General features: G+C 43.7%; 1 protein-coding gene across 1 annotated transcript in view; it reads left to right on the top strand.

Annotated features, from left to right (window-relative positions):
• Positions 1 to 24,186, top strand: part of ANOS1 (anosmin 1) — a 191,677-nt gene that overhangs the window by 126,503 nt on the left and 40,988 nt on the right. Inside the window, exons 4-6 of the mRNA XM_027095459.1 lie at positions 8,132 to 8,354; positions 17,350 to 17,534; positions 19,934 to 20,063. Of these exons, the coding sequence (XP_026951260.1) occupies positions 8,132 to 8,354; positions 17,350 to 17,534; positions 19,934 to 20,063 (538 nt within the window). The remainder of the gene's footprint in view (positions 1 to 8,131; positions 8,355 to 17,349; positions 17,535 to 19,933; positions 20,064 to 24,186) is intronic.

The raw sequence follows: 24,186 nt of genomic DNA, 5'->3' as shown, positions 1-24,186 counted from the left end.
TTACTTCACTCTGTATGACAGACTCTAGGTCCATCCACCTCACTACAAATAACTCAATTTTGTTTCCTTTTACGGCTGAGTAATATTCCATTGTATATATGTGCCACATCTTCTTTATCCATTCATCTGTCGATGGACACTTAGGTTGCTTCCATGACCTGGCTATTGTAAATAGTGCTGCAGTGAACGTTGTGGTACATGACTCTTTCTGAATTATGGTTTTCTCAGGGTATATGCCCAGTAGTGGGATTGCTGGGTCATATGGTAGTTCTATTTGTAGTTTTTTAAGGGACCTCCGTACTGTTCTCCATAGTGGCTGTATCAATTTACATTCCCACCAACAGTGCAAGAGGGTTCCCTTTTCTCTCCACCCTCTCCAGCATTTATTACTTGTAGATTTTTTGATGATGGCCATTCTGACCGGTGTGAGGTGATACCTCATTGTAGTTTTGATTTGCATTTCTCTAATGTTTAATGATGTTGAGCATCCTTTCATGTGTTTATTGGCAATCTGTATATCTGCTTTGGAGAAATGTCTACTTAGGTCTTCTGCCCATTTTTGGATTGGGTTGTTTTCTTTTTTTTGATATTGAGCTGCATGAGCTGCCTGTATATTTTGGAGATTAATCCTTTGTCAGTTGCTTCATTTGCAAATATTTTCTCCCATTCTGAGGGTTGTCTTTTCGTCTCGTTTATGGTTTCCTTTGCTGTGCAAAAGCTTTGAAGTTTCATTAGGTCCCATTTGTTTATTTTTGTTTTTATTTCCATTACTCTAGGAGGTGGGTCAAAAAGGATGTTGCCGTGATTTATGTCATAGAGTGTTCTGCCTATGTTTTCCTCTAAGAGTTGTATAGTGTCTGGCCTTACATTTAGGTCTTTAATCCATTTTGAGTTTATTTTTGTGTATGGTGTTAGGGAGTGTTCTAATTTCATTCTTTTACATGTAGCTGTCCAGTTTTCTCAGCACCACTTATTGAAGAGGCTGTCTTTTGTCCATTGTATATTCTTGCCTCCTTTATCAAAGATAAGGTGACCATAAGTGTGTGGGTTTATCTCTTGGCTTTCTATCCTGTTGCATTGATGTATACTTCTGTTTTTGTGCCAGTACTATACTGTCTTGATTACTGTAGCTTTGTAGTATAGTCTGAAGTCGAGGAGCCTGATTCCTCCAGCTCTGTTTTTCTTTCTCAAGATTCCTTTGGCTATTTGAGGTCTTTTGTGTTTCCATACAAATTGTGAAATTTTTTGTTCTAGTTCTGTGAAAAGTGCCATTTGCTAGGGATTGCATTGAATCTGTAGATTGCATTGGGTAGTATAGCCATTTTCACAGTGTTGATTCTTCTGATCCAAGAACATGGTATATCTCTCCATCTGTTTGTATCATGTTTAATTTCTTTCATCAGTGTCTTATAGTTTTCTGCATACAGGTCTTTTGTCTCCTTAGGTAGGTTTATTCCTAGGTATTTTATTCTTTTTTTTTGTAGTGGTAAATGGGAGTGTTTCCTTAATTTCTCTTTCAGATTTTTCATCATTAGTGTATAGTAATGCCAGAGATTTCTGTGCATTAATTTTGTATCCTGCTCCTTTACCAAATTCATTGATTGCTCTAGTAGTTTTCTGGTGGCATCTTTAGGATTCTCTGTATAGCATCATGTCATCTGCAAACGGTGACAGTTTTACTTCTTCTTTTCTGATTTGGATTCTTTTTATTTCCTTTTCTTCTCTGATTGCTGTGGCTAAAACTTCCAAAACTATGTTGAATAAGAGTGGTGAGAGTGGGTGACCTTGTCTTGTTCCTGATCTTAGTGGAAATGCTTTCAGTTTTTCACCATGGAGGATGATGTTGGCTGTGAGTTTGTCATATATGGCCTTTATTATGTTGAGGTAGCTTCCCTCTATGCCCATTTTCTGGAGGGTTTTTATCATAAATGAGTGTTGAATTTTGTCAAAAGCTTTTTCTCCATCTATAGAGATGATCATATGGTTTTTATTCTTCGATTTGTTCATATGGTTTATCACATTGGTTGATTTGCATATATTGAAGAAGCCTTGCATTCCTGGGATAAACCCCACTTGATTGTGTATGTGTATGTGTATGATCCTTTTAATGTGTTCTTGGATTCTGTTTACTAGTATTTTGTTGAGGATTTTTGCATCTGTGTTCATCAGTGATATTGGTCTGTATCAAGAAAAAAAGGGAGAAGACTTAAATCAGTAGAATTAGAAATGAAGAAGGAGAAGGAACAACTGACGCTGCAGAAATACAAAGGATCATGACAGATTACTACAGGCAACTCTATGCCAATAAAATGGACAACCTGGAAGAAATGGACAAATTCTTAGGAAAACACTACCTCCCGAGACTGAACCAGGAAGAAATAGAAAATATAAACAGGAAAATCACAAGCACTGAAATGGAAACTGTGATTAAAAATCTTCCAACAAACAAAAGCCCAGGACCAGATGGCTTCACAGGCAAATTCCATCAAACATTTAGAGAAGAGCTAACACCCATCCTTCTCAAACTCTTCCAAAATATAGCAGAGGGAGGAACACTCCCAAACTCATTCTGCAAGGCCACCATCACCCTGATACCAAAACCAGACAAGGATGTCACACAAAAAGAAAAGTACAGACCAATAGCACTGTTCCTAAACTGTTGACACCTGTTTCCTTCTGGGAGTCTGGGTTTTGGTACATGCTATGCAGGAGGTGCCTATGTGACCAGCCCCCCAGAAAAGCTCTGGGCTTCATGTCTCCCCTGGACTTCTCTGGTTGACAGCATTTCACACGTGTTGTTACAACTCATGGCTGGAGGAATTTAATGCGTCCTGTGTGACTCCACTGGGAAAGTTTGCACCTGGTTTCCTCTGGACTTCTCCCCATAGGCCTTTCCCTTCTGCTCGTTTTGCTGCATGCAGTACATCATAGCCCTGAATACGGATATCCTAAAATTAAGTTCAGGATTTCTTGCTCCATTCCTTCTAACCTACCAGTTTTTTAAGACATATTCTTTTAATTTTATTATATCATATTATCTTTTTAAACTGTAACTCCTACTTTTTTCAATTTTAGTTTTATATTTATGTGGATGACAAAATGATTAGTAATTCTTTTATGCTAATTTCTTTATTTTTGGCTTTCTAAATTAGATCATGTCTCAATGTCTTTTAAAAGATACCATTTTCTTTGAGATTATTCATGACAGGCTCTGCCTACTGTTACACCTGATGTCCAAATGGGTTTGCACACACTTTTTTTCTCACATAATATATAAGTATACACTTCATATTTTTTTCAGGGGGTGCTGTGCTAGCCCATCTACTCTTTATTTCTGTGAACTTGTGGAACAGCTGAATTTTACCATTGCATAGTTTTGCAAGAAAGGCTCATGAGTGTTATATTCTCTGAGTCTTTATGTCTTTGAGAATATTTCTGTCACATGTTTATTTGAATAACAACTTAGCTGATTTTATATATATATATATTCTTTGGTATTATATAGCCATTGCTGTATTGCCGTCACACATTAAATTTTATAGAGACAAATTAACCTGGGAGAAACCTTATTTTCTCCATCATAATGAACTTGCCTTTTCTACCTGAATGCCTAAAAAATTATATCTTTATCCTCGGAGTTCAGTAGTGCAAGCTATATCTCAGCGTTGCCCATTCTTATCAGTATTCGTGGAGTATAACTGCCCTTTTGATTTATATATATATATGATTTACATATATACAGGTATGTAAGTGTGTGTGTTTGTGCACCCGCGTGCATTTTTCCCCTCTGCTCTAGTCCTGGATATTTCCGGAGTGCTGGAAGTCCCCAGGTTATCCTAGTAGGGAAGCAAGTTGAGAGCCATTGGCTTAGCCGTCTTCTAATTCTACCCTGAGATACAGGGCAGCCCTTAGATAAACATTGGCCCACACTCTTACTTGTTTGTGGTTTTGGATAAATTACGACCTCCCTGAGCTTCTGTCTGCTCATTTGTGAAATGGAAGTAATCCTGGCTGTAGGGCCTGGGGAGGAGTACGTGGGGTGAGCTAGGGAAGCAGCTGGTAGAGGTGACGGGGTGGGAGACCCTCAGCAGCTGTTAGCGATGACCTACCACGGCTGGTTCCTCGGGTCGTCACTGGTGAGGGTGGCGGGGATGGTGGTGATGATGGTGGAGAGCTCATTTCAGGGGTCCACACTGAAGGTTGCACGCCTGTGTGTTGGCTGGAGCCAGGAGAGAGCCCCCAGGCCCTGGCTCTTTGCCAAGGCTGTGTGTTGAGATTGGGCACATGTGCAGTTCTGGTGAATTGAACCAGACACCAAATGCAGAGTTTTCTCCGTATCTGAGCCTTCATATTTATAGGATTTCTAACGTATTAGTATATGTTACTGAATTTGATGTGTTTGTGTTCATCATCCCATGGTTGCCGCACAGATTATTTTATTGTGAAGTACCTTGCATTTTACACCAAACAAAATGAAGATAAGAGTATCTTTTTTAAAAGCATCCAAGAACAGTTAGTTACTATTGTTAGTATTTCATTTCGATTTTACCATTTGCCACAAGAAAGGTGAGCATAGTGTTGCCTAGGTGAGGCACTGAAAACACATTTGAGTTTCGGGCTAAGAGATGGGATGTAGGAGAGATTTATAAGAATTTATTAGTATTGTGTAGAATGTTAATTAAAATATGGGGGAGTTTCCCCTTAATGCAATGCACCCAAGGGCATTTTCCTTCACCTCTTTGCTTTTTTGAGCCCGTCTTTGGACGCATAATGACATCCTTTAGGCCCTAACTACTCTAGAAAAATACATGATCTTTGAAGACTATTCCACTCTTATTTTTGTATATGGACAGGGCAGAAAAAAACAAAAAACAAACAAAATTAATCAGCATAGTAACTACATTTTCTCCAAATTTTAAACTCAAGCCAGTGACCTGGAGAAATGGTTATTTGTGTGAAATTATTCATACGAGTAGTTTTATAAAGGAATTGTAGTTACATAGTTTTACAATTCATAATTTGCCTTAACAGACTGGATGCAGTTGTATAAACAAGAAATGCAGCATTCAGTAGGTGCATCTGTCGTTGCCATGCGTGTTTTCATTTCTGTGAAGTTGAGGGGCATGACACTCCTTGTGATTTGGGTAACCCGCACCTTTGCTAAAATGTTCACATCCCTCCTGACGAGTCTACGAGTGATTAAGTTGTCATGGCACAAGAAATATGACACGCTTAAAGGTCAGAAGTTTCTTTTCCTGCACCCAAATGATCTTTTGCTCACAGGATTTCCCACTGGTGATCAGGGGACCAATTTACACATTGTCTTTATATCTAGAGTCCTAATGTTCACACATCGTTTTCTATCACCTATGAGCATTTTTGTCCTTATTCCATTCAGTGGTAAATTCTCATTAAGCAATGATTAAAGACATGGGGAGAGACCTTGTGTACAGATACCATATGTTCTCTAATTTATATTCAGACCATTAATATTTTTCAACCTAATCCAAGAGGATTATCTAAGATAATTGATAGAGAACATCAAAATTTGCCTTCAGTAGAGCTGAACAAATAGAAGAGTGAAGTAGAACGCCTCTGTGAGATTACTGTACCAATTCACGTATTTGTAAGATCTTCATTTAAGTTCAAGGACTGAAGACTATTTCTTTCTTATAAATTCCAAGGGGGCCCAGTTCCCTCCCTGCAGATTTCAGTGCTGGGCCTGGTGGGGGCATATTGGAGACTTGTGGATGGTCACGCTGTAGGAGAAGCAAAACCGCCTCTCTGTCTTTGGCTCTTGTAACGTTATGATCAGAATAACAGAAGAATTTGGAAATGTTAAACAGGAAATGTGTAGCAGTGGGAAAAGAAAAGATACCTCCGTGAGTCCAGTCCTGCTGAGTAGCTGTTGGGAGCTAACTTGGTACAGCCCTGCCTAGTTCTCCGTGTACACAATCTAATATAATATTCATTATGTCATCTGGAACACTGCAAGCTCGGGGACCCGTCTAGAAAGCTCCAGTGCAGAGAGGAACTTTCTTTGATTCCTGATTTGTTTCCATGGACCTCAAAATACCCACCCCCCAACAACAACAAAAATCACATTTTTGAATCCATAGCAAAAAGGAAAAGAATTGTACAGAACAACCCTACGTCAACTGGAAGATCCAAAGTATTGTGCTAATTGTGATCATTCTTCTTTTACGCTCAGTGGGATCAAATGTTGCAGATCTGTCTCCGCCAGTGTTTTTGTTTATTTGTTTTTAATTCTGGCCCGGTGAGTAATTAGCTCGGTGAGTAAATCAGTAAGGGGAGGAGATAGCAGCTTCTGCTTTCCTGTCCCTCCCAGTTCAAGGGCGTGGCAGTTGGCATGAAGATGATTAGAGTCATATGAACAGACAGCCCTTACTTCGTTGTCTGACTCCCAAGTTATACTCCGCTTTCATGTGTGAAGATGTTTGCCGTGAGTTGATTTGATTATACGTAGCGCAAACTAAGTCCCTGTGATTGCTAACTTAGCAGGCAGTAAACGCTTGCCAGATTTAGTAAAATTATGTCTACTTGCAAATCTCAGCCGGTGTGGCAGGGGCCAATGACTTTAGTAACTTAACTATTTTCGTCAGTGCATGTAATGTATACATTTTGTTGAAAGAGGAAAGCTGGCCAAAGCTCTATAATTGTTCCAGATCCTTTCACATGCTTCTTTGATTCCTAACTTAGATTTGGACCTGAATTTAGAACTTCAAAAACCAATGAAGGGCTTCCTTGGTGGCGCAGTGGTTGAGAATCCGCCTGCCAATGCAGGGGACACTTGTTCGAGCCCTGGTCTGGGAAGATCCCACATGCCATGGAGCAACTAAGCCCGTGAGCCACAACTACTGAGCCCATGTGCTGCAACTATGGAAGTCCACGTGCCTACAGCCCATGCTCCACAACGAGAGAAGCCACCGCAACGAGAAGCCCACGCACTGCAATGAAGAGTAGTCCCCGCTCTCCCACAACTAGAGAAAGCCCACACGCAGCAATGAACACCCAACACAGCCAAAAACCCCACACCATACCAACTCAGTATCCTTAAAAAAAAAAAAAAAGAATGAAGTAAAACATCTAGTAGCTAACAGAAAAATGAGCTGTGAAAGTGCATAAGAGAGAAGAGCCTTAAGAACTGATGATGCTTTAAATGTTTATAAAGTTTTTTTTTAATTTAAATTAACTAGCTACGGACTTGTGGTACTTCAGTATTGAAAGCATGACCTTTCTTCTGTTTTACCTGGAAAGTTCTTGAATTGAGACACAGTTTTGATCCAGTCAACTCATGTTATTTTCAAATTTTATGTATCATTAATTAAAAAAAATTCTTTTTAACTTTGTTTTTTTAAAAAAAATGAATTAATTTTTTTTGGCTGTGTTGGGTCTTCGTCGCGGTGTGCAGGCTTCTCGTTGCCGTGGCTTCTCTTGTTGTGGAGCACGGGCTCTAGGCGCACGGGCTTCAGTAGTTGTGGCACGTGGGCTTCAGCAGTTGTGGCTTGTGGGCTCTAGAGCGCACGCTCAGTAGTGGTGCAGAGGTTTAGGTGCTCCGTGGCATGTGGGATCTTCCCTGACCAGGGCTCGAACCCGTGTCCCCCGCATTGACAGGCGGATTCCTAACCGCTGCACCACCAGGGAAGCCCTATATATGATTATTAACAATCAATTTTATTCTCATCTACAATTCTAATTCAAACCTTGAAATTATACTTTTCCTAGCTAGTGTTTCTAGTTTTCCACCTTTGGTAATTAAGAGTGTGAAATTTTTCCCTGGTATTTAATTGTCAGAGTATTGATGTCTCGATGTACATTAAATTTACAATATCAGAACTTAGAATGTAACAATAATCTGTGAATGCGCGTATGTGTAATTGACGTGTATCTGTTGCATGTAAACTAAAGTTCTAAGTCATGGGTCATAGTCCTTTAAAAAATTAGCATAAAAGATCACTTCTTTAGGGGGAAAGAAAGCAAGTACATTTACTTTGTGAACAATTCAGGGGAGACTTTGATGGAGTAAGAATTTTGACCTGCCTTTCTGATGCCTTGGAAATCAGACTCCACGTGTCTTTAATGGGAGAATTTTTTTTCTATTCTCTCCCAGCCTCTGTTCCCCAAGAAGAACTATGAATGCCTGACCAGCTGTGAGTTCCTCAAGTACATCCTGTCGGTAAAGCAGGGGGATTGCCCAGCTCCCGAGAAGGCCAGTGGCTTTGCCGCCGCCTGTGTCGAAAGCTGTGAAGTGGACAGTGAATGCTCTGGGGTTAAGAAGTGTTGTTCCAATGGATGTGGACACACCTGCCAGGTGCCCAAGACTCTGTACAAAGGTAAGGAGCAGAGCGGAGTAGGCGAGGGGACCTCCAGGGTCACGGGGGGTTGTGTGCGTGTGAGGAAGGATGTCAAAGATGTGACTTGGAAGGAAAGCGAGAACTGTAAGAAAATGTACCTTGTGCCACATACAAACATCTGAAAATACTTACTGGACCATAGAAATCAGCCCCAGTGAACTCCTATTGGGGTGGACTAAATCCTTCATGGGAATTCTTCATATTTTTTTATTGAAGTATGGTTGACTTACAGTATTAGTTTCAGGTGTACAATATCGTGGCTCCGTATTTTTATAGATTACACTCCATTTAAAGTTATTACAAAATAATAGCTATGCATATGAGTTCGTTTAGAAGTTAACATGTAGGAAGGCCACCATCAACTCAGGAACTTTTTGTGTGTTTTTCTCCAACATGAGTAAATGAACGGAGCTCCACTCGCTACCTTGGAGTAACCGTATTCACATCCTTGGAAAACAGGCTGGCGATGGGGCCCAGCTGAAAAACGCATAATAGACGCATGAGTATTGTGGGTTTTCTGTTGGCACGATCCAAGAACAGAAGTGTGCTTGCAGGGAACTTTCAATATTTTGATTAGTATCTTCAGTTCCCAGATGGAGGAATTGCCCTCTTCCAAAAGATAGGGATGCAAGTTACCAAACAATTTAGCCGATGTAACGGTTTACATCCACAGGCAGCTGCTAGAGCACTTAACTCCTTTATGCTGTTACATGCCTCTTTCTGTGAGTGTGACGAAGTTCTTGTATGTTAAACCCATGCTGTTGTATCATGTATAGTTTGGCATGCCAGAAAGCATACTATGGGAGACATAACAGTTCGTTACTTTTTTGGGTCTCATTTGAAGAGAAAAAGAGAATCGGTCACTAGGCATTATTCATTATAAGTAGAAAGAGATCTCTCTCGCTCTCTCGCACTTTCCCTCTCACGCATCAAGTGTATGTTGTTGCAATGCCGGTTCTGCATTATGGGCTTGTTGACTATTTTCAGAAGTCCGTTCTTAGGCTTATCACAATTCAGGTCTCCCAGAAGACACATACCTGCGCCATCTTCCTCCAGCTGCCACTCGGAAATACTCTTATCTGAAATCTGTGGAATCCACGCAGTTTTCCATTTTTTTTCCCCTAAGATCCTTGGAAACCTGGCACAAATACTGTCTCAGATTCAAAATAATTGCTGCTTTCCCTTTCTTAACAGACTGACGTTTCCTTAATGGATTTAAAGTTTTATTGTTTCCATGCCTTTTGTTATAAACTACATAAAATCACTTCTGCCCAATCTAACACCATTTAATTTTTTAAAAGTCTACTATTATGAAACCTGTTATTATAGAACATTTGCTATACCAGCATTTACCATAAAAATAGGATGCTTTTAGAATGATGGTTGAAAACCCATTTGTAAAACCCTTTTTGTTTTAAAAGTGAGGCGGTTAAAGGAGTCAATATAAATTAAAATGTGCTTTTCACGTGAAAGCAGTGAAGAGTCCGTGTGAATTTCAAGTATGCCTGGTTCACCGAGAATAAGGGAAATAGTCTACAAAGGGCCAGCATAAATGATTAATGATTAAAAGATAGCTGCAATTTAAACGTAATACGATGGGCTTTTCTCAAGTGCTGAAGTCGCCTTTCTACTACAAGTAAGACTTGACCTGGGTGTTTGTGGACAGAGGCAATTCATGGAGGGCTAACCGCAAATAGAATAAAAAGACTCTGTTGACCTGGCAGTGACTTTTGCATAGTGAGCACAAGGATAAAATAGTATTATTTTGAAAAAAAAAAAAATATATATATATATACACACACACTACATAGAGATTTTTTCCTTGCTCTCTGAATGAAGGCTGGCTTCCATGTCCTGGGAGCATCTGACAGTCATCAAAAGAGGGTTCTGGGCTTCCCTGGTGGCGCAGTGGTTGAGAGTCCGCCTGCCGATGCAGGGGACGCGACCGGGAAGATCCCACGTGCCGCGGAGCGGCTGGGCCCATGAGCCACGGCCGCTGAGCCTGCGCGTCCAGAGCCTGTGCTCCGCAACGGGAGAGGCCACAACAGTGAGAGGCCCGCGTACCGCAAAAAAGAAAAAAAGAGGCTTCTGGTGCTGATGGTCTCAGCCTCTCTGAGAAAGGGTCCTTCCTGACCCAGCGCTTGGCCTTGTGAGGAGAAAAGCATGTATCCAGCCATCAACATGCATGCAAATCAGCCTGACAACCTTTGGAGGCCCAGCTGTCACTGTCCTTCTCACCTTCATAAGTGCACCCTTACTGCCCCAAAACAGCCGGTGGGAAACGAGCTTGCCTGCCTGTCTCTGCTCGCGCCGGGTCTGTGCAGGCGTTTTCCTTAGGAAGAGGGAGCTCCACTGCTGGTTGAGCTGGACCAGTCCCGCTGTCAGTTCACAAGTGCTGAGGCTGAGGTCGCAGGCCGCCTCCGAGGGGATCCAGGGGTTGGCAGCAGCGAGGCGTCTAATGCCTGTTCCCACCTGGGCCAGCTCTCCTGTCATTTTTATTTTGACTCTCTCCAGCTACTGTAATAGGACCCTAAACTTCAAGCCCTCTTTGGGCACCCCTGCATTATTATATTATAGCTCAAGTAAAAGACAGATCAAGATCAAATAGATTAAATCTAATACAACCACTGATTTATCAGTAGTTTTTAGGCTCATCAATAACATGGAGCTTTTTTTGTTTGAACTTTATTTCCAACTAGTTTGTGGAGTTGTAATATTTAAATTAGATACAAAGTATACCTCGTGAAGAACCAAATTCTGTTGGGCAAACCTGTAAGTTCCTCACGTCCGTTTCATTCATTCATTATTTACTTGTTGAAGTGTCCTCTCATAGGAAATCCCAGAGGGCATTTTCTTAATGTCTTCCCCATTTTGAGTTTAAAAGGGACTGATGTCACCTGGATCTCCAAGTACTGACACATTTCAGCTCAGTTAGTAATTACTGACTATGTGTTAGGAGTTATGGGCAGTGCCTGACATTGCTTACGCCCTGTACTGGGTGAGCACCGGGGTGCAAAATCAAAGGACACCAACCTCCACCCGGCCCAGCAGTTCCTCGTCAAGGTGGTCATACGCACACACTCACTGAAGTGGACCAATCACTTTCTTAACTTTTGCCATAAATTGCTATGTGCCATCCGCTGTCCTGTTTTTCCTTTTATCGCTTATTGAGTTAATGAAAAATTTTTTAAATACATGGAAACACATATATCCTTTCTGTCTGGTCCACTTTTGTAGAAAGGAAGATGGGGTGTAGGCTGATTTCATACCTTAGGAGGCTTTATATATGCTGGAAACTTGAGTTTTTCAAAACACTGTGTGTTTTGAAAAAATGATAACAGAACGTCCCGTGTTACATTTGCGCATCTAATTTGGATTATGCTGTGAGAAGTGTCCTTGCCTGATGGCCTGAGTTAACTTTACAGACTGGTGTTAGGGTTTGAAACAAAGGAAAACAAAAGAGAGCTTTTCCTTCACCCTTCAAGTAAAACTATTAGAAGCAGCCCCCTGGAAGACTTGACCATGTTACCGTGGGTAAACCAGGCCCGAAGGTGCTAGTCTCTGACACGCATACCTTCGTGAGACTGTGGGAAATTCCCAAGCTGGTCTTCTATGGGTGAAACACAAGCTCCGGTTTGTTGGGGCACTGGTTTTCCTTTGATCCTCCCCTATTTTAGGTCTGGTTTACAGCCTAGTTGGACCGTCCTCTGTCTAGAGGTGATGCTTTAGTATCTTACTGCCTCTCCTCACTCCCAACTGGGACATTTGGTTTGGGGTGGGAAAGAGAAAAGCTGAACTTGTTTTCCAAGTGTAAACATTCAGAGTAGTTTGTGGCCTTCAGTTAGGTAGGTGGCCGTGACACAGCGGTCATTTTTCTTTACCAGGTGCTAACCAGGAATTAATCCTAGATCAGTTTGTTTCTTCCCAGAAAGATCTGATGTGATGATGGAGTTGACTTACTATTTCCATGAATCTCTTAGTATCTGAAATACCTAAACCTCAGGATTTTGGAGATGGGCCACTTTTCACAAATTAACTTTTCACACTTTGACTATAGTGACTGAGCGCCTTAATGTGATGTAAGCACAAATTCCTTGAGTACAGTTGTCCTTAGGAGAGATATTATCCCTGGAACACAATATCTTTTTTTAAAAAAATTTATCTTATTTATTTTTGGCTGCGGTGGGTCTTTATTGCTGTGCGCGAGCTTTCTCTAGTTGCGGCGAGCAGGGGCTAGTCTTCGTTGCGGTGCACAGGCTTCTCATTGTGGTGGCTTCTCTTGTTGCAGAGCACGGGCTCCAGTGCGTGCGGGCTTCAGTAGTTGTGGCAAGCGGGCTTAGTAGTTGTGGCTCACAGGCTCTGGAGCACAGACTCAGTAGTTGTGGCGCACGGGCTTAGTTGCTCTGCGGCATGTGGGATCTTCCTGGACCAGGGCTCGAACCCATGTCCCCTGCATTGGCAGGTGGATTCTTAACCACTGCGCCCCCAGGGAAGCAGCCCCACAATATCTTTTTAATTTTAATTTAATTTAATTTTATTTATTTTTGGCTGCGTTGGGCCTTTGTTGCTGTGCGTGGGCTTTCTCTAGTTGTGGCGAGCGGGGGCTACTCTTCATTGCAGTGCACGGGCTTCTCATTGCGGTGGCTTCTCGTTGCAGAGCACAGGCTCTAGGCATGCGGGCTTCAGTGGTTGTGGTGCTTGGACTTCAGTAGTTGCGGCTCACGGGCTTAGCTGCTCCGTGGCATGTGGGATGTTCCCGGACCAGGGCTTGCACCCGTGTCCCTTGCATTGGCAGTTGGATTCTTAATCACCGTGCCACCAGGAAAGCCCGGAACACAATATCTTGCTGCATTTTCATACCTAGACTTGTGACAAGTATATTTATATGAACAGTCAGATCTTGTGATGATTTGCAACTGCTGATGGTCTGTCTTTATTGAGCTTTCTATCAGCATAGTTTCAACATTTTTTGAAGCATTGGTTTCTGTTCCTTTGATTTCACCAAAATACTTGTTATGTTTTAAAGAAAAAAAAAATGCACCGATATTGTCATGTATTGTGGGATGTTATATGATAGCATTTTTGAAGTTTTTAACAGAATAGTTTAGATTTCAGATGACTAATACGTTCAAAAATACTAAAAAAGAAAGATCCTAGTCATTTACATAATAAAAACCACACTGAGGACAGATCCATCCTCTGCATCTGGTTATGCAGCCGGGATGCTGGGTGAGCTCACAAGGACTGTGAAAGGACTGACGTGAGGGCTGAGGGTCCAGGCCTGAGCCCCATCTGCACACAATTATGCAGTGACTCCCAATCAGGGGAGCCAGCTGACCCTAATGCGAACCAGATGGACCGTTTCTTAAAATGCAAATTACAAGACCATTGCACATCATAATTAAAGAGATTCTCAGATGAAGGAATTTGAACTGACAGTGCCCTGACAGTCATCGTGTGCCATGAAGGCTCTTGGTAGTTGAATGATATTCAAGACTGAAGCCTCAGAGCACGGGGGTGCGGATGCAACTCAGCAGCGGCAGCTCTGCTGCCGACGAGTTCAGGGTGCTTCAGCGACTCGAGGATTTACTGTAGCTGCGTTTACGCTAGAGGATTATACATGGAGAGCCAAGAACGTGCTCTCAGAGAAAGTGCTCTGTGAGGTTCAGGAACTAGCCAGCCATCGTCTCTTTAAATAGTAAGTAAAGGAATGTTTGAGCCATAGGACGTTGACAGAAAAGGAGATGTGAGCTCCTTGAAAGGATACACACGCCAAAGAAGGTGGCACTGAACGCCTGCGATACGTCTTCTCCTTCCCCTCCGTGACTCTCAAGCAGAGAGGGGTTTACCATTGTCCCAAAGATGTGTGTAAATGTTCCGAGTCCTCTTACGTCCCCAGGTGTATTCTTGAGAGAAGAATAAGAGCGGGTTGGGTTGGGCTGTTTCTTCAGCGAACAGTTCCGGGCCATTCGCTCTTGCAGAGCGCCCTCTACGAGGACATGGTGACGTGGAAATTGAGGAGATGTGGTTCTTGACCTCTGGGGTTTTAGCTTTGTGGCGAAGGCAGACATCATTACGCGAGCTGGCTGTGGAGGGAGGCAGTTCAGTGCATTTCGACAGTGACAGGTTAAATGCTGAAGAGCTAGCAGAAGAATGGAACCTTTCTTTCCAGTTGGGAGCCTTAGGGAAAGCGGCTCCGAAGGGTGGCATTTGGACTGAGCCTGGAAGTATTCCAGGGTCTGTGGTCCGAACATAGAAGAAAAGAGATTTCAGAGTGAAGAAGACACCATGAACAGGCCGTGGTAGTAGGGAGTGCCTGGCAGTGTGTTTGTGGGTGTAAAGGCAGGTGTGCGACAGACACGTAAAATGTACCACGAGATCAACTGAAAGATAACTGGTAGGTGGTGGTGAAGGTGGATGCCTCGAGTGAGATGCAGAGACGTTTCCCTCCCTTCTGTAGCAAACAGATGCGCTTGAACATTCTGAGAAGGAGAAGGAGAGCCTCTCTCCTCCACTTGAGGAAAATAACCACAAATACGGTGAAGAGGGAATTAGAGAAAAGAGATTGGCTTGCAGGGAGATGGGTTAGAGGCTATGGTGACGGTCCAGACAGGAGAGGAAAGTGCCTAAAACAGGTGGTCACCATGGAGACAGGATGACTGAGGGGTTCCTGAAGTTATACTCTGCAGTAAAACCAGAGGATGTTGGTAGGTGCAAGCACAAGACAGAAGGTTCTGGGAACCCTTCGATGTCCAACAGCCTAGAGATGTCAGGAAGACCTACGTCTCAGGAGGAGGGGCGTATCTAGGGACAGGCATTTGAGAGGGGACTTATGCAGGTGGATGAGGTCCTGCAGCCCAGAGAGGGACTGGGGGTAGATGTGAGAATCACTCGCTCTGCAGAAGGATTCTGGGCATGGAAGCGTCAGTGTAACGTTATGCACCGGGAAGTTTCTGAGATGAGCTTGAAAAAGGCTCTTGCGGGGGCACAGCAGGAGCAAAGACTAGGACGGAAGAGTCCCACAGCAACCAGGAACTTCAGGGACGTTAGAATCAGAATGTCCAGGGGACTTGCAGAGCTACGGAAACGCCTTTGTTTCTCTACCTTTCTAAGTGGCTTTTCCTAATCCAAAATGTGGCAGAAAATTCAGGGAGAAACCGGAGATGGGTCATGGCTCCAGGCGATTTATTTAATCTTCCTCAGGCTCAATTCCCTGGGGCTCAGAATGTAGCTGCTTCACCCTTCACCCAGTTGATGAGGTCACTGCAAGGATCACATGAGACAACTTTATGGTAAAGTGAAGGGCAACGTACAGATACAACCCGCCGGCAAATCAACATGGAGAATGCAATAGGGGCGGTGACTGTGGTTGTTTAGAAAATAGTTTTTTGGGTTTTTAAAAATTTTATTTTTATTTTATTTATTTTTGGCTGAATTGGGTCTTCGTCGCTGCACGCGGGCTTTCTCTAGTTGCGGCAAGCGGGGGCTACTCTTCACTGCGGTGCGCAAGCTTCTCATTGCACTGGCTACTCTTGTTGTGGAGCACGGGCTCTAGGCGCGTGGGCTTCAGTAGTTGTGGCTCGTGGGCTCAGTAGTTGTGGCTCGCGGGCTCTAGAGCGCAGGCTCAGTAGTTATGGTGCACGGGCTTAGTTGCTCCGTGGCATGTGGGATCTTCCCGGACCAGGGCTCAAACCCACGTCCCCTGCATTGGCAGGCGGATTCTTAACCTCTGCGCCACCAGGGAAGCCCTAGAAAATAGTTTTTAAGAGTCAGTGAGCTTTTGAGCGATATACATATGCCATTTTAAAATTATCCACCTCTGTCCACCTCAGTGTTTAATGCCTTTAAAAGGTCCCAGCACAAGATTGGGCTTGGATTAAGATCAGAATGAAATGAGTTGAATTCAGCCGCATCACTAACATGCATCAGAGCTTATGTTTTGTATTTGCGCATTTTCTCGTTTTCTCAGTTTAAACTCAAGAAACGGAAAAATGAATGCAGCGTTCTGAGCTAACCATTTCCAACGCTTAGCTGTCAGTGCTTTAGGCAAATACTCGTTCTCAGCAGAGAATGATTTTAATGCAGCTGGTGTTCTGGGTTTGGATGGCATTGAACATCGTGACGCCATAGACTGTACCTAATTCAGTTAGTTTCATATGTCCTGTTAGTATTATAAATTGGTTTTAAAACTCCCTTTCCATGACGGCTGCTATTTCGAACCGTGGTTCTTAAATCTTTCAGTTACCAGGCAACTTGCATGCACTGTAGGGGGAAGAAAGGAATCAAAATGATGAACTACTTTCCAGTGAGGCACCTGCGAGGGACTTCTGAAGCCAGGCACTCACTCATGCCCAAACCAAACATTATCCATTCATCTTTTTCCAATTTTAGACGGTAAGTCAGTAGGGCAGAGGTCCAGCAGTCAGTTGGGGAATCCACAAGACTCATGCTTCGGAAACCATTCTTGTAAGATTGGACCACGTGAGAGGATTGGGCTTTATGATGTTTTCCTTCAGAGGAAAACTCGCTCAGATAGAGAGGAGAGCAAACTTGAGAACCGTGCTTTAAGGACCCTGGGATCTGTCGGCAGAGACGGAGCGTGTTACGTGGGAAAGAGGGCTCAAGCCTCCTCCTGACTGTCGCCCCGTGTGGATTCCGGGTTAGCCTCCAGTGGTGCAGCTTGGTAACAGGATTTACTTGGAAGAACACGCATAAAGGCATTGCTCTAGAGGGGACCTTTTTCAGAATCAGGACTCAGTTTAGACCCTCTAAAAAACTGGGAGAGCGAAACTGAACTTCGTGTCAGGAGATTTCAAATGTGAACCCCTGATAGGGAGGAGCTGCTTTTAAGAAAGGAAATAGAGGATCCGTTGTCACGAGATGAGATTTGTCTCTTCCGTAGATTTTCTTTCTCAACTTTCACCACACTCCGAGTCACACACGGGCTGTTTTAACTGGCGCGGTTCTGTTTCAGGTGTCCCCCTGAAGCCCAGGAAGGAGTTACGATTCACAGAACTGCAGTCCGGGCAGCTGGAGATTAAGTGGTCCTCAAAATTCAACATTTCAATTGAGCCTGTGATCTACGTGGTACAGAGAAGATGGAATTATGGAATCCATCCTAGTGAAGACGACGCCACGCATTGGCAGACAGTAGCCCAGGTTAGTGCTTGATAGGCATTGCTTCCCCCTTGAGGCGGTGTCTCCTTCGCCTACAGAGAGAAACTGAGCTTGCTGTGCCGTGGTCAAAACAACCCGAGCACCGAAATCACGTAACGCAAGGTGGACGTGCTCTGCGTGTGGGCGGAAGACGGGATGGGCTCTGTAGGCGTAACCGGGTACCACGAGAAACTTGGCTTCATGTGTTCACAGCGCACGTAGAAGGGAGACGGTTTTCTAATGAGTGTTCACATTTATTCCGAGAAGTACGCTTCCTTGAGATAAACTTAAAACCGACTAGGGTGAGGGAAATGCAACACCCGTAGGACTCGCCAATGTGCTATTTGATCATCTCAACGCCTTCTCCTCTATTTCTCCTACATTTAAGCCTTTATTCCGCATGGGACTCTCGTGGCGGGAGGAAGATTCATATCACAAAACTACTTAGTGGGAAGCGGCCAGCAGCTCATCAATCTCCCCTAAGTGCTTTCTTCTTCTTGGTCAGCTTACCAACTGGGAGGCCACCTGGATGGAGTTTATCTTCCCAGTGCTTTACCTCCTCTGTCTTGTGGATGTGAAAAGCAAAATATTTTCTTTCTTTTTAAGAGCTGTTAAATGGACTACCAGCTGCAGGCAGACTCCACGGATGGAGGAAAGAATAAATTCTCAATACACAACTGCTTCATGCTTTTCAGCAACTGAAATGCCTTCTCTACATGTAGGTCTATAGGGGGAAATTCTGTCCTGAAGTTGATCAGGTCATTTTTTTCTCCAAGGACAAGATTCCCATGATGTTTTTTCAGTAAATATAAAATAAATGTCAGCATTCAGGTGTTTAGGAGAAGAATTTGGTCCCTTTCGCAACAGTAGCATCTCAGAAAGGAAAGACACTAAAATAATTTAAATACCACCCAAATCAATGAGAAATGTGATGTTAAGAGAAACATCTTAAATTAGGGGGGAAGAAAAATGGTCAGATAAATTTAGCAGTTCTATTCCATACCTATTTTGTTAAAAAATTGTGTTTTAACAAAACATAAAGATGTTCAGAATACAGCCTGAAATTATATTTGGTTTACATGGCATTCGCCCTTAAACAATGCTACAGTATCATTTGTAACTTTTCCAAATTATGCAATTTCCAAATATTTCCAAATTATAAATTTGAAGATTTATGAAAGTAACTGATGATAAGCTCTTCTCTTTCATATCCTCTTATTCGGAGAGAGGAAAGACCTTGCACTATCATTTCTGTTATTATTACTATTTTCACTAGTTAATACCACATGTAATGCTTCCTTTCTCTGTCTGCTGAATGCTGTGGCTAGCATGCTGGCTTTAGTTCCTTAAATTGAAAGCTAAAACTAGACAAACAGGTCAGTGAAAATGTTATCTCAAATTCTGCCAAACGAGGTAGAGAGCCACACTTGAAGTCATCTTCTTCCTTTGATCTCGGAAATGCTTAGCTTCTTTTGAATGTTAAAATACACATGACGATCCTTTTCAATAAGTTATTATAAACTCAGCTTTAGGAGGGTTTCAGTTCAGTTCTGTTTTCCAGTTTTATCCACCGAGCGCCAGGCTGAGCTCAGCACTTGGTACACGTGAGGCATAGAACCCGGGCGTCTATCCCTTGGAGTCAAGGCCAAGGTTTCACGTCTACCCTAGGACGTTGCTGGAAGCAGGCCTATTGCCCTGAGTTTGATGAAGGGGAGGGCAGTGGGAAGATGCTCAAGTTGTTTGATATCTTGGGACGTAGCTGTAGGGACAGCAAGACCTGTGGACCTGTCCCATTGTCCAGTTTTCTTCTCTGGACCTTTTCTTGGACGAAACATCCCTCACCCTTCAGGAACACGACTCTTGGCAGATCTTACATGATTTCCTCAAATTAAACAAAAAAGTCTTGGGTTGCAATGTACTTCCAGAATTTAAGCGTGTGGGTTCACGTCCATACTTCCAAAATTATATTTGGCGAGCAAGTAGGAGGCATTTCCCTTCTATAAACTAAAGTCGATTTCATTTTCTCTATACTGTAATGATTACTTCATGTATTTATTCATCCGTAAGTATAATTTATTGATGAAATCTCTCCAATGCTGTATTTAGTCACCAGATTTTAAAACAGCCCAAGCATTTGTCACGAGATTTTGACTTCCAGAGAGCTTTGACTCTTTGAGGTGAAATACCTATGAATGGAATCAAGCAGTTGGAACCTTCCCTAGGAATTCCTTGGTCCCCGACAGCCCCTCCCCTACCGGAGCAGGACGGGCTGCTCTCATCCAGGAGGGCAGGGCACAGCGAGGCTGTGTTGCATGGGCTGATAAGTGCGTGTGTTTCTAAAACAGACCTGACGGGCACGTCAGGATAAAGGGGATCTCTGTGCTCTGTGACTTTCCCCTCAGACCACGGATGAGCGGGTCCAACTGACCGACATACGGCCCAGCAGGTGGTACCAGTTCCGCGTGGCAGCCGTGAACGTGCACGGGACCCGAGGCTTCACCGCCCCCAGCAAACACTTCCGCTCCTCCAAAGGTCAGTATCGCTTGCCTGTCCCTCTATGCCCAACGCGCCATGGGGGCGCATCCACCTCATCTCCAGGTTCTTACGTGTGGTTGGCCAACAGGTGGCTGTGCTGTGCTTAGCGAACGGGACCAGATGGGTCTGAAGGTGCCGGCGAATTTGTGATTAGGACCATCCCTGGGCTTTTACCTCTGAGAGACTGCAGGAGATAATGTGATGGGGTTTTCTCAACTCTGAAGTCATGGTTTTCCATGATCAACTTCCGTTGGCTCTCTCAATATATTCTGAGTCAAGCACCATTCAATTAATTTTTGGAGAGAAAGGTTTACTTTCTGCCACATCAGACTATGCAGGTTTCTTGAAACCGTTGCTATACTGAGTGTGAATTAATCTCTTTTGTTTCATAAGAGGCAGCATTTAAATCCCTCCCGAGTCACTTTATCATGGCTATCATTTTGTTCAGTTCCTACTTCAGTGCTATTTTAAAACCTCTGTGGGATCCGATGAATACTAACTATATTACATGTGTGGTTAGTTTAGTCTGTGATAGTGGGAGGACATCATTTGACTGGGTATTAATAATAGCTCCGTGTTTATTTCTCCAGTTGTGTTGAGATGGCTGTGTGCGCTCTGAATTAATGATACATCTGCCTGGCTAATAGCGAGGGCCAGTTTCATGGATAGAGGTTCGTCCGATGATTCCCTTACTAACCAGCAGTTATCCTCTTAGGGAGCCCGTTTAAGTTTATTTTAAGAATACATTATGATATTAATGAAGAATGTGAGACTGGTAACATCAAGCATGTCTTTCAAAATGGGAAGGTTTGAACTGGCTGCTATAAATTGCAGTTTCCGTTCCATTTTGGGTAAAATGTATGTTTCCGTTAGTCTGTCCGTTTCTCAGCAGATAGTATTGCCACACCTTTCTCTGCACAATCATAGGTCTCAAGTGGGAACCTTGCAAGCAGATCAATTTAGTATTTGAATTCTGTTACGGTGTACGTTGTAGATTTTTAAGTCTTTCTTTTAAAAAGTCCTTTTAAGAAAAGAAAGGTGCAGCGCCCACACCCCCGCCAACCCCGAGGCAGATACACTGAGCAGGTCCAAAAATGAAATAAGAAATACAGACATCAGACCTTCCTTGTCTGAGGACTGTGTCCAAGTGGTCCGAGGACTGAGAGAGGCTGTGGGAATAAATAATTAACAGTGGGTTAGGGGCAGGGATCGGTACAGGGCTCGAGAAGTGTTCACCTTGACCTTGGCAGTTCAAATGCGGTCCAGGCGTGCTGCGGTCACAGTGCATTCCCATCTCCTCCCTTGCCGGCAGGATTGGGGTCTGGCGCTCTCAGATCATGGCTGCATGTCCAGACATGAGGCAGAGCAGCTCCCAGCCTCTGCAGACAGAGGTGGAATCCCTTTCAGAGTCAGACGGGGTCTGGGCAGAGGCCCTGTGACAGTCCCCGGGGCCGGCCCGGTGGCTGCCAACCATTCTGGGGAAGGAACAAGGCCGTGCTGTCCCAGCCCTTCCTACATGTCTGAGGACCATGTATGTCTAGAATTAGAGCGGCATCCCTCAAATTTAAACAGGCTTTTGTTGAAGGAAAGTGCACCATTTGGGGGAAACCTTGCAGTCACCATTAAATTGTTCTATTTCTTGGTTTTACAAATATGCCCAACATTCAGCATTCCAGACTTCAGTTCTTGCACTTCTGAAACCAAAACTATAAGCCTAGAATTTATGCCAGATTCTACTGTTTCCACTGAAGATGCGCCACAGAATGATGGGAATATAATAGACCCACTAAACAGTTGAAAGCATTTTCTCCAGGATGTGGCTAAGGATACATCGCCGTTTACAAGGTGGTACCCTGTCTTCCCTCACCTTAGTCAGTTCTCATGAAGCGTAGAACTGTGTCTTACTGGGAAAATAATTTTTAACAGCCTTATTGAAATATAATTTACATACCATAAAGTTCACTCATCTTAAGTGTGTTAGCCAGTGATTTTTAGTATTTACCATAAAGTCATGCAAGTATCCTTTATACAGTTTTAGAATCCTCCAGGGGCCTCCCTGGCTTACTGGGAGAATTTTAGGGTAGAAATAAAGTGTTTGGGGGTCTCGTTTTATCACTCATGTTTCATTCCCTGTTTTTATTCAACAAATGTCTGTTGAGCACCTGCTCTGTGTCAGGCACTGTGCTAGGCACTGAGGTAACAAGTAAAAGACAAAAATGTCTGCTGTTGTGGAAAACACACACACACGGATTCACTCTAATTGGGGGTGAGAGGAAACAGTAAACAAGATTAGTACATAAAACACTCTCATATACTAGGGTAGAGAGTGATAACTGACAGTGCGAAAAATAAAGAACAGACACGGGAGCTGTGGGGAAGGGGGTGCTTTTGTTTTTTCCTATTTCAGGGAGGGCGGCCACAGAAGAGATGCTGTATAAAGGAGTGAAGGGCTGGCCTTGCACCGTCCGAAGGAAGAGCCTTCCGGTTCCAGGGGGTGGAGCCTGAGGGTGGAGCAGAGAAGGGTGCAGACTGGAAGGAAGGAGGGGCTGGGCGCGCTGGATGTCCAGGGTCACGGCACGGAGCGCCAGTGCAGTATTCCCGCTCAGAGCGCACTGCGCTGAGTGAGGAGAGCCCGACAGAGGAAGACGAGCACTCTACGTTGTCGTTTATATGTGGATCTAAAAAGCACAGCAAACCAGTGACGCAGCAGCAGTAACGAAAGGCGACGGTAACGTGGACGGAGGCAGAAGTCAGCTGTCCGGGGAGCTCATGTGGAAAGGTGACTCTGACAGGCTTTGGGGACTTACCCGTGGCCTGTAGGAAATGACTCCAGGGTCTTTGGTCAGGAACTGCTGGGCGATTGGTGTGACTAAAACAGAGATGACTGAGACAAGAGGGTGTTTCAGGGGAAGACGCTTTCCTTCCTTTGGGGATGCACGTATTTCCAGAAGAGTAATCGTTGCCCAGCCAGTACGACTGCTGTGTTTTAGGGCCTTTCCTGCTCACGGGCTTTTCTGAGGGGTGGACGTACCCCGGTGAAGGACCCTGGACGTGATGGAAACACGAGTAATCAAAGGAGCAGCTGAAGACACAAAAATAACTTTGTTTCTACCTTAAAATTTTCCCGACAGGGCACGGAGGATCTTAACGGGGTAGCAGAATCCTTCTAAAATGGGTAGTGGTGGTGGTCACACCCTTAGGAAACACTAGAGATCACTGCTTGCACGCTTGAGTGAACTGTATGGGATATAGATTCTAGTTCAATAAGACTGTTACATTTTCTTCCCCCAGCAAGCACTTTTGTATATTTGTAAATGCAGTGGAGTAAGATGGGGAGAGACGGGGTGGACCGTTCTGGTAATGTCTTCAGCCGTCAGGCAGGTCTGTCATCCCCTCGCCCCCAGCCCCGTTCTGTGATGCAGCTTCCCGGAGACCACCAGAGGATCTGTGATGACCAGCACACACACGCTTTTGGTTTGCAGAGCACGAGGACTGAAGTCCGGAATGCGCCTTGCCTTGAGACGCATGGAAGGATGCATGTGCGGTGTGGTTTGTAAAAGCACACAGCACCACATTTTAACGGTCGCTGCAGCGCTTCCAAAAGCGGTGCATTTTCATTTAATTAAAAGCCCACTTATGTCCGCCCTGCTCCAGAACCAGCTGACACTGTACCAGTTGTATGTCTTCTAGTGGTTTAAAATTACTTTAAGAAAGAAATAGTGCTTCCAAAATAGTTGTCTGTGCAAAGGGTAGGCCATTTTCTAGTGCATTTGAACTTGCATATGGGACCAGACTTGATCATTTAAGGCTGGCTCAAGGGAAGGGGCAAGGATCTTTTCCATCTTCCACGAACACCTCTGAAAATAAAAGCAAAATTAAATACGACGATAAAAAAACTTGGTAAAGTGGGCGTCATTTAGTTTAGTTAGGCCTGCTGCCTGGTAGTCATCCTGATTCTCACAGAAAAGCCAAAATTCCTGTCTTTCTCTTCTTTAGGGTTACTTTCAAATACAAAATTACTAGTCTGTGGTTTGCCCGAATAGATTGGTTACTCAGTTAATTTCCCTTTAACTCTTTTTTTTTTTTTTTTTTTTTTTTGTTCACGGGCCTCTCACTTTTT

This window comes from Aethalodelphis obliquidens, unplaced genomic scaffold, assembly GCF_003676395.1.
Source record: "Aethalodelphis obliquidens isolate GAN/ISIS:26980383/991018 unplaced genomic scaffold, ASM367639v1 scaffold91, whole genome shotgun sequence".
Classification (NCBI taxonomy): domain Eukaryota; kingdom Metazoa; phylum Chordata; class Mammalia; order Artiodactyla; family Delphinidae; genus Aethalodelphis; species Aethalodelphis obliquidens.
Note: the sequence above shows the minus strand (reverse complement) of the source record. Positions and strands in the feature narration are given on the sequence as shown.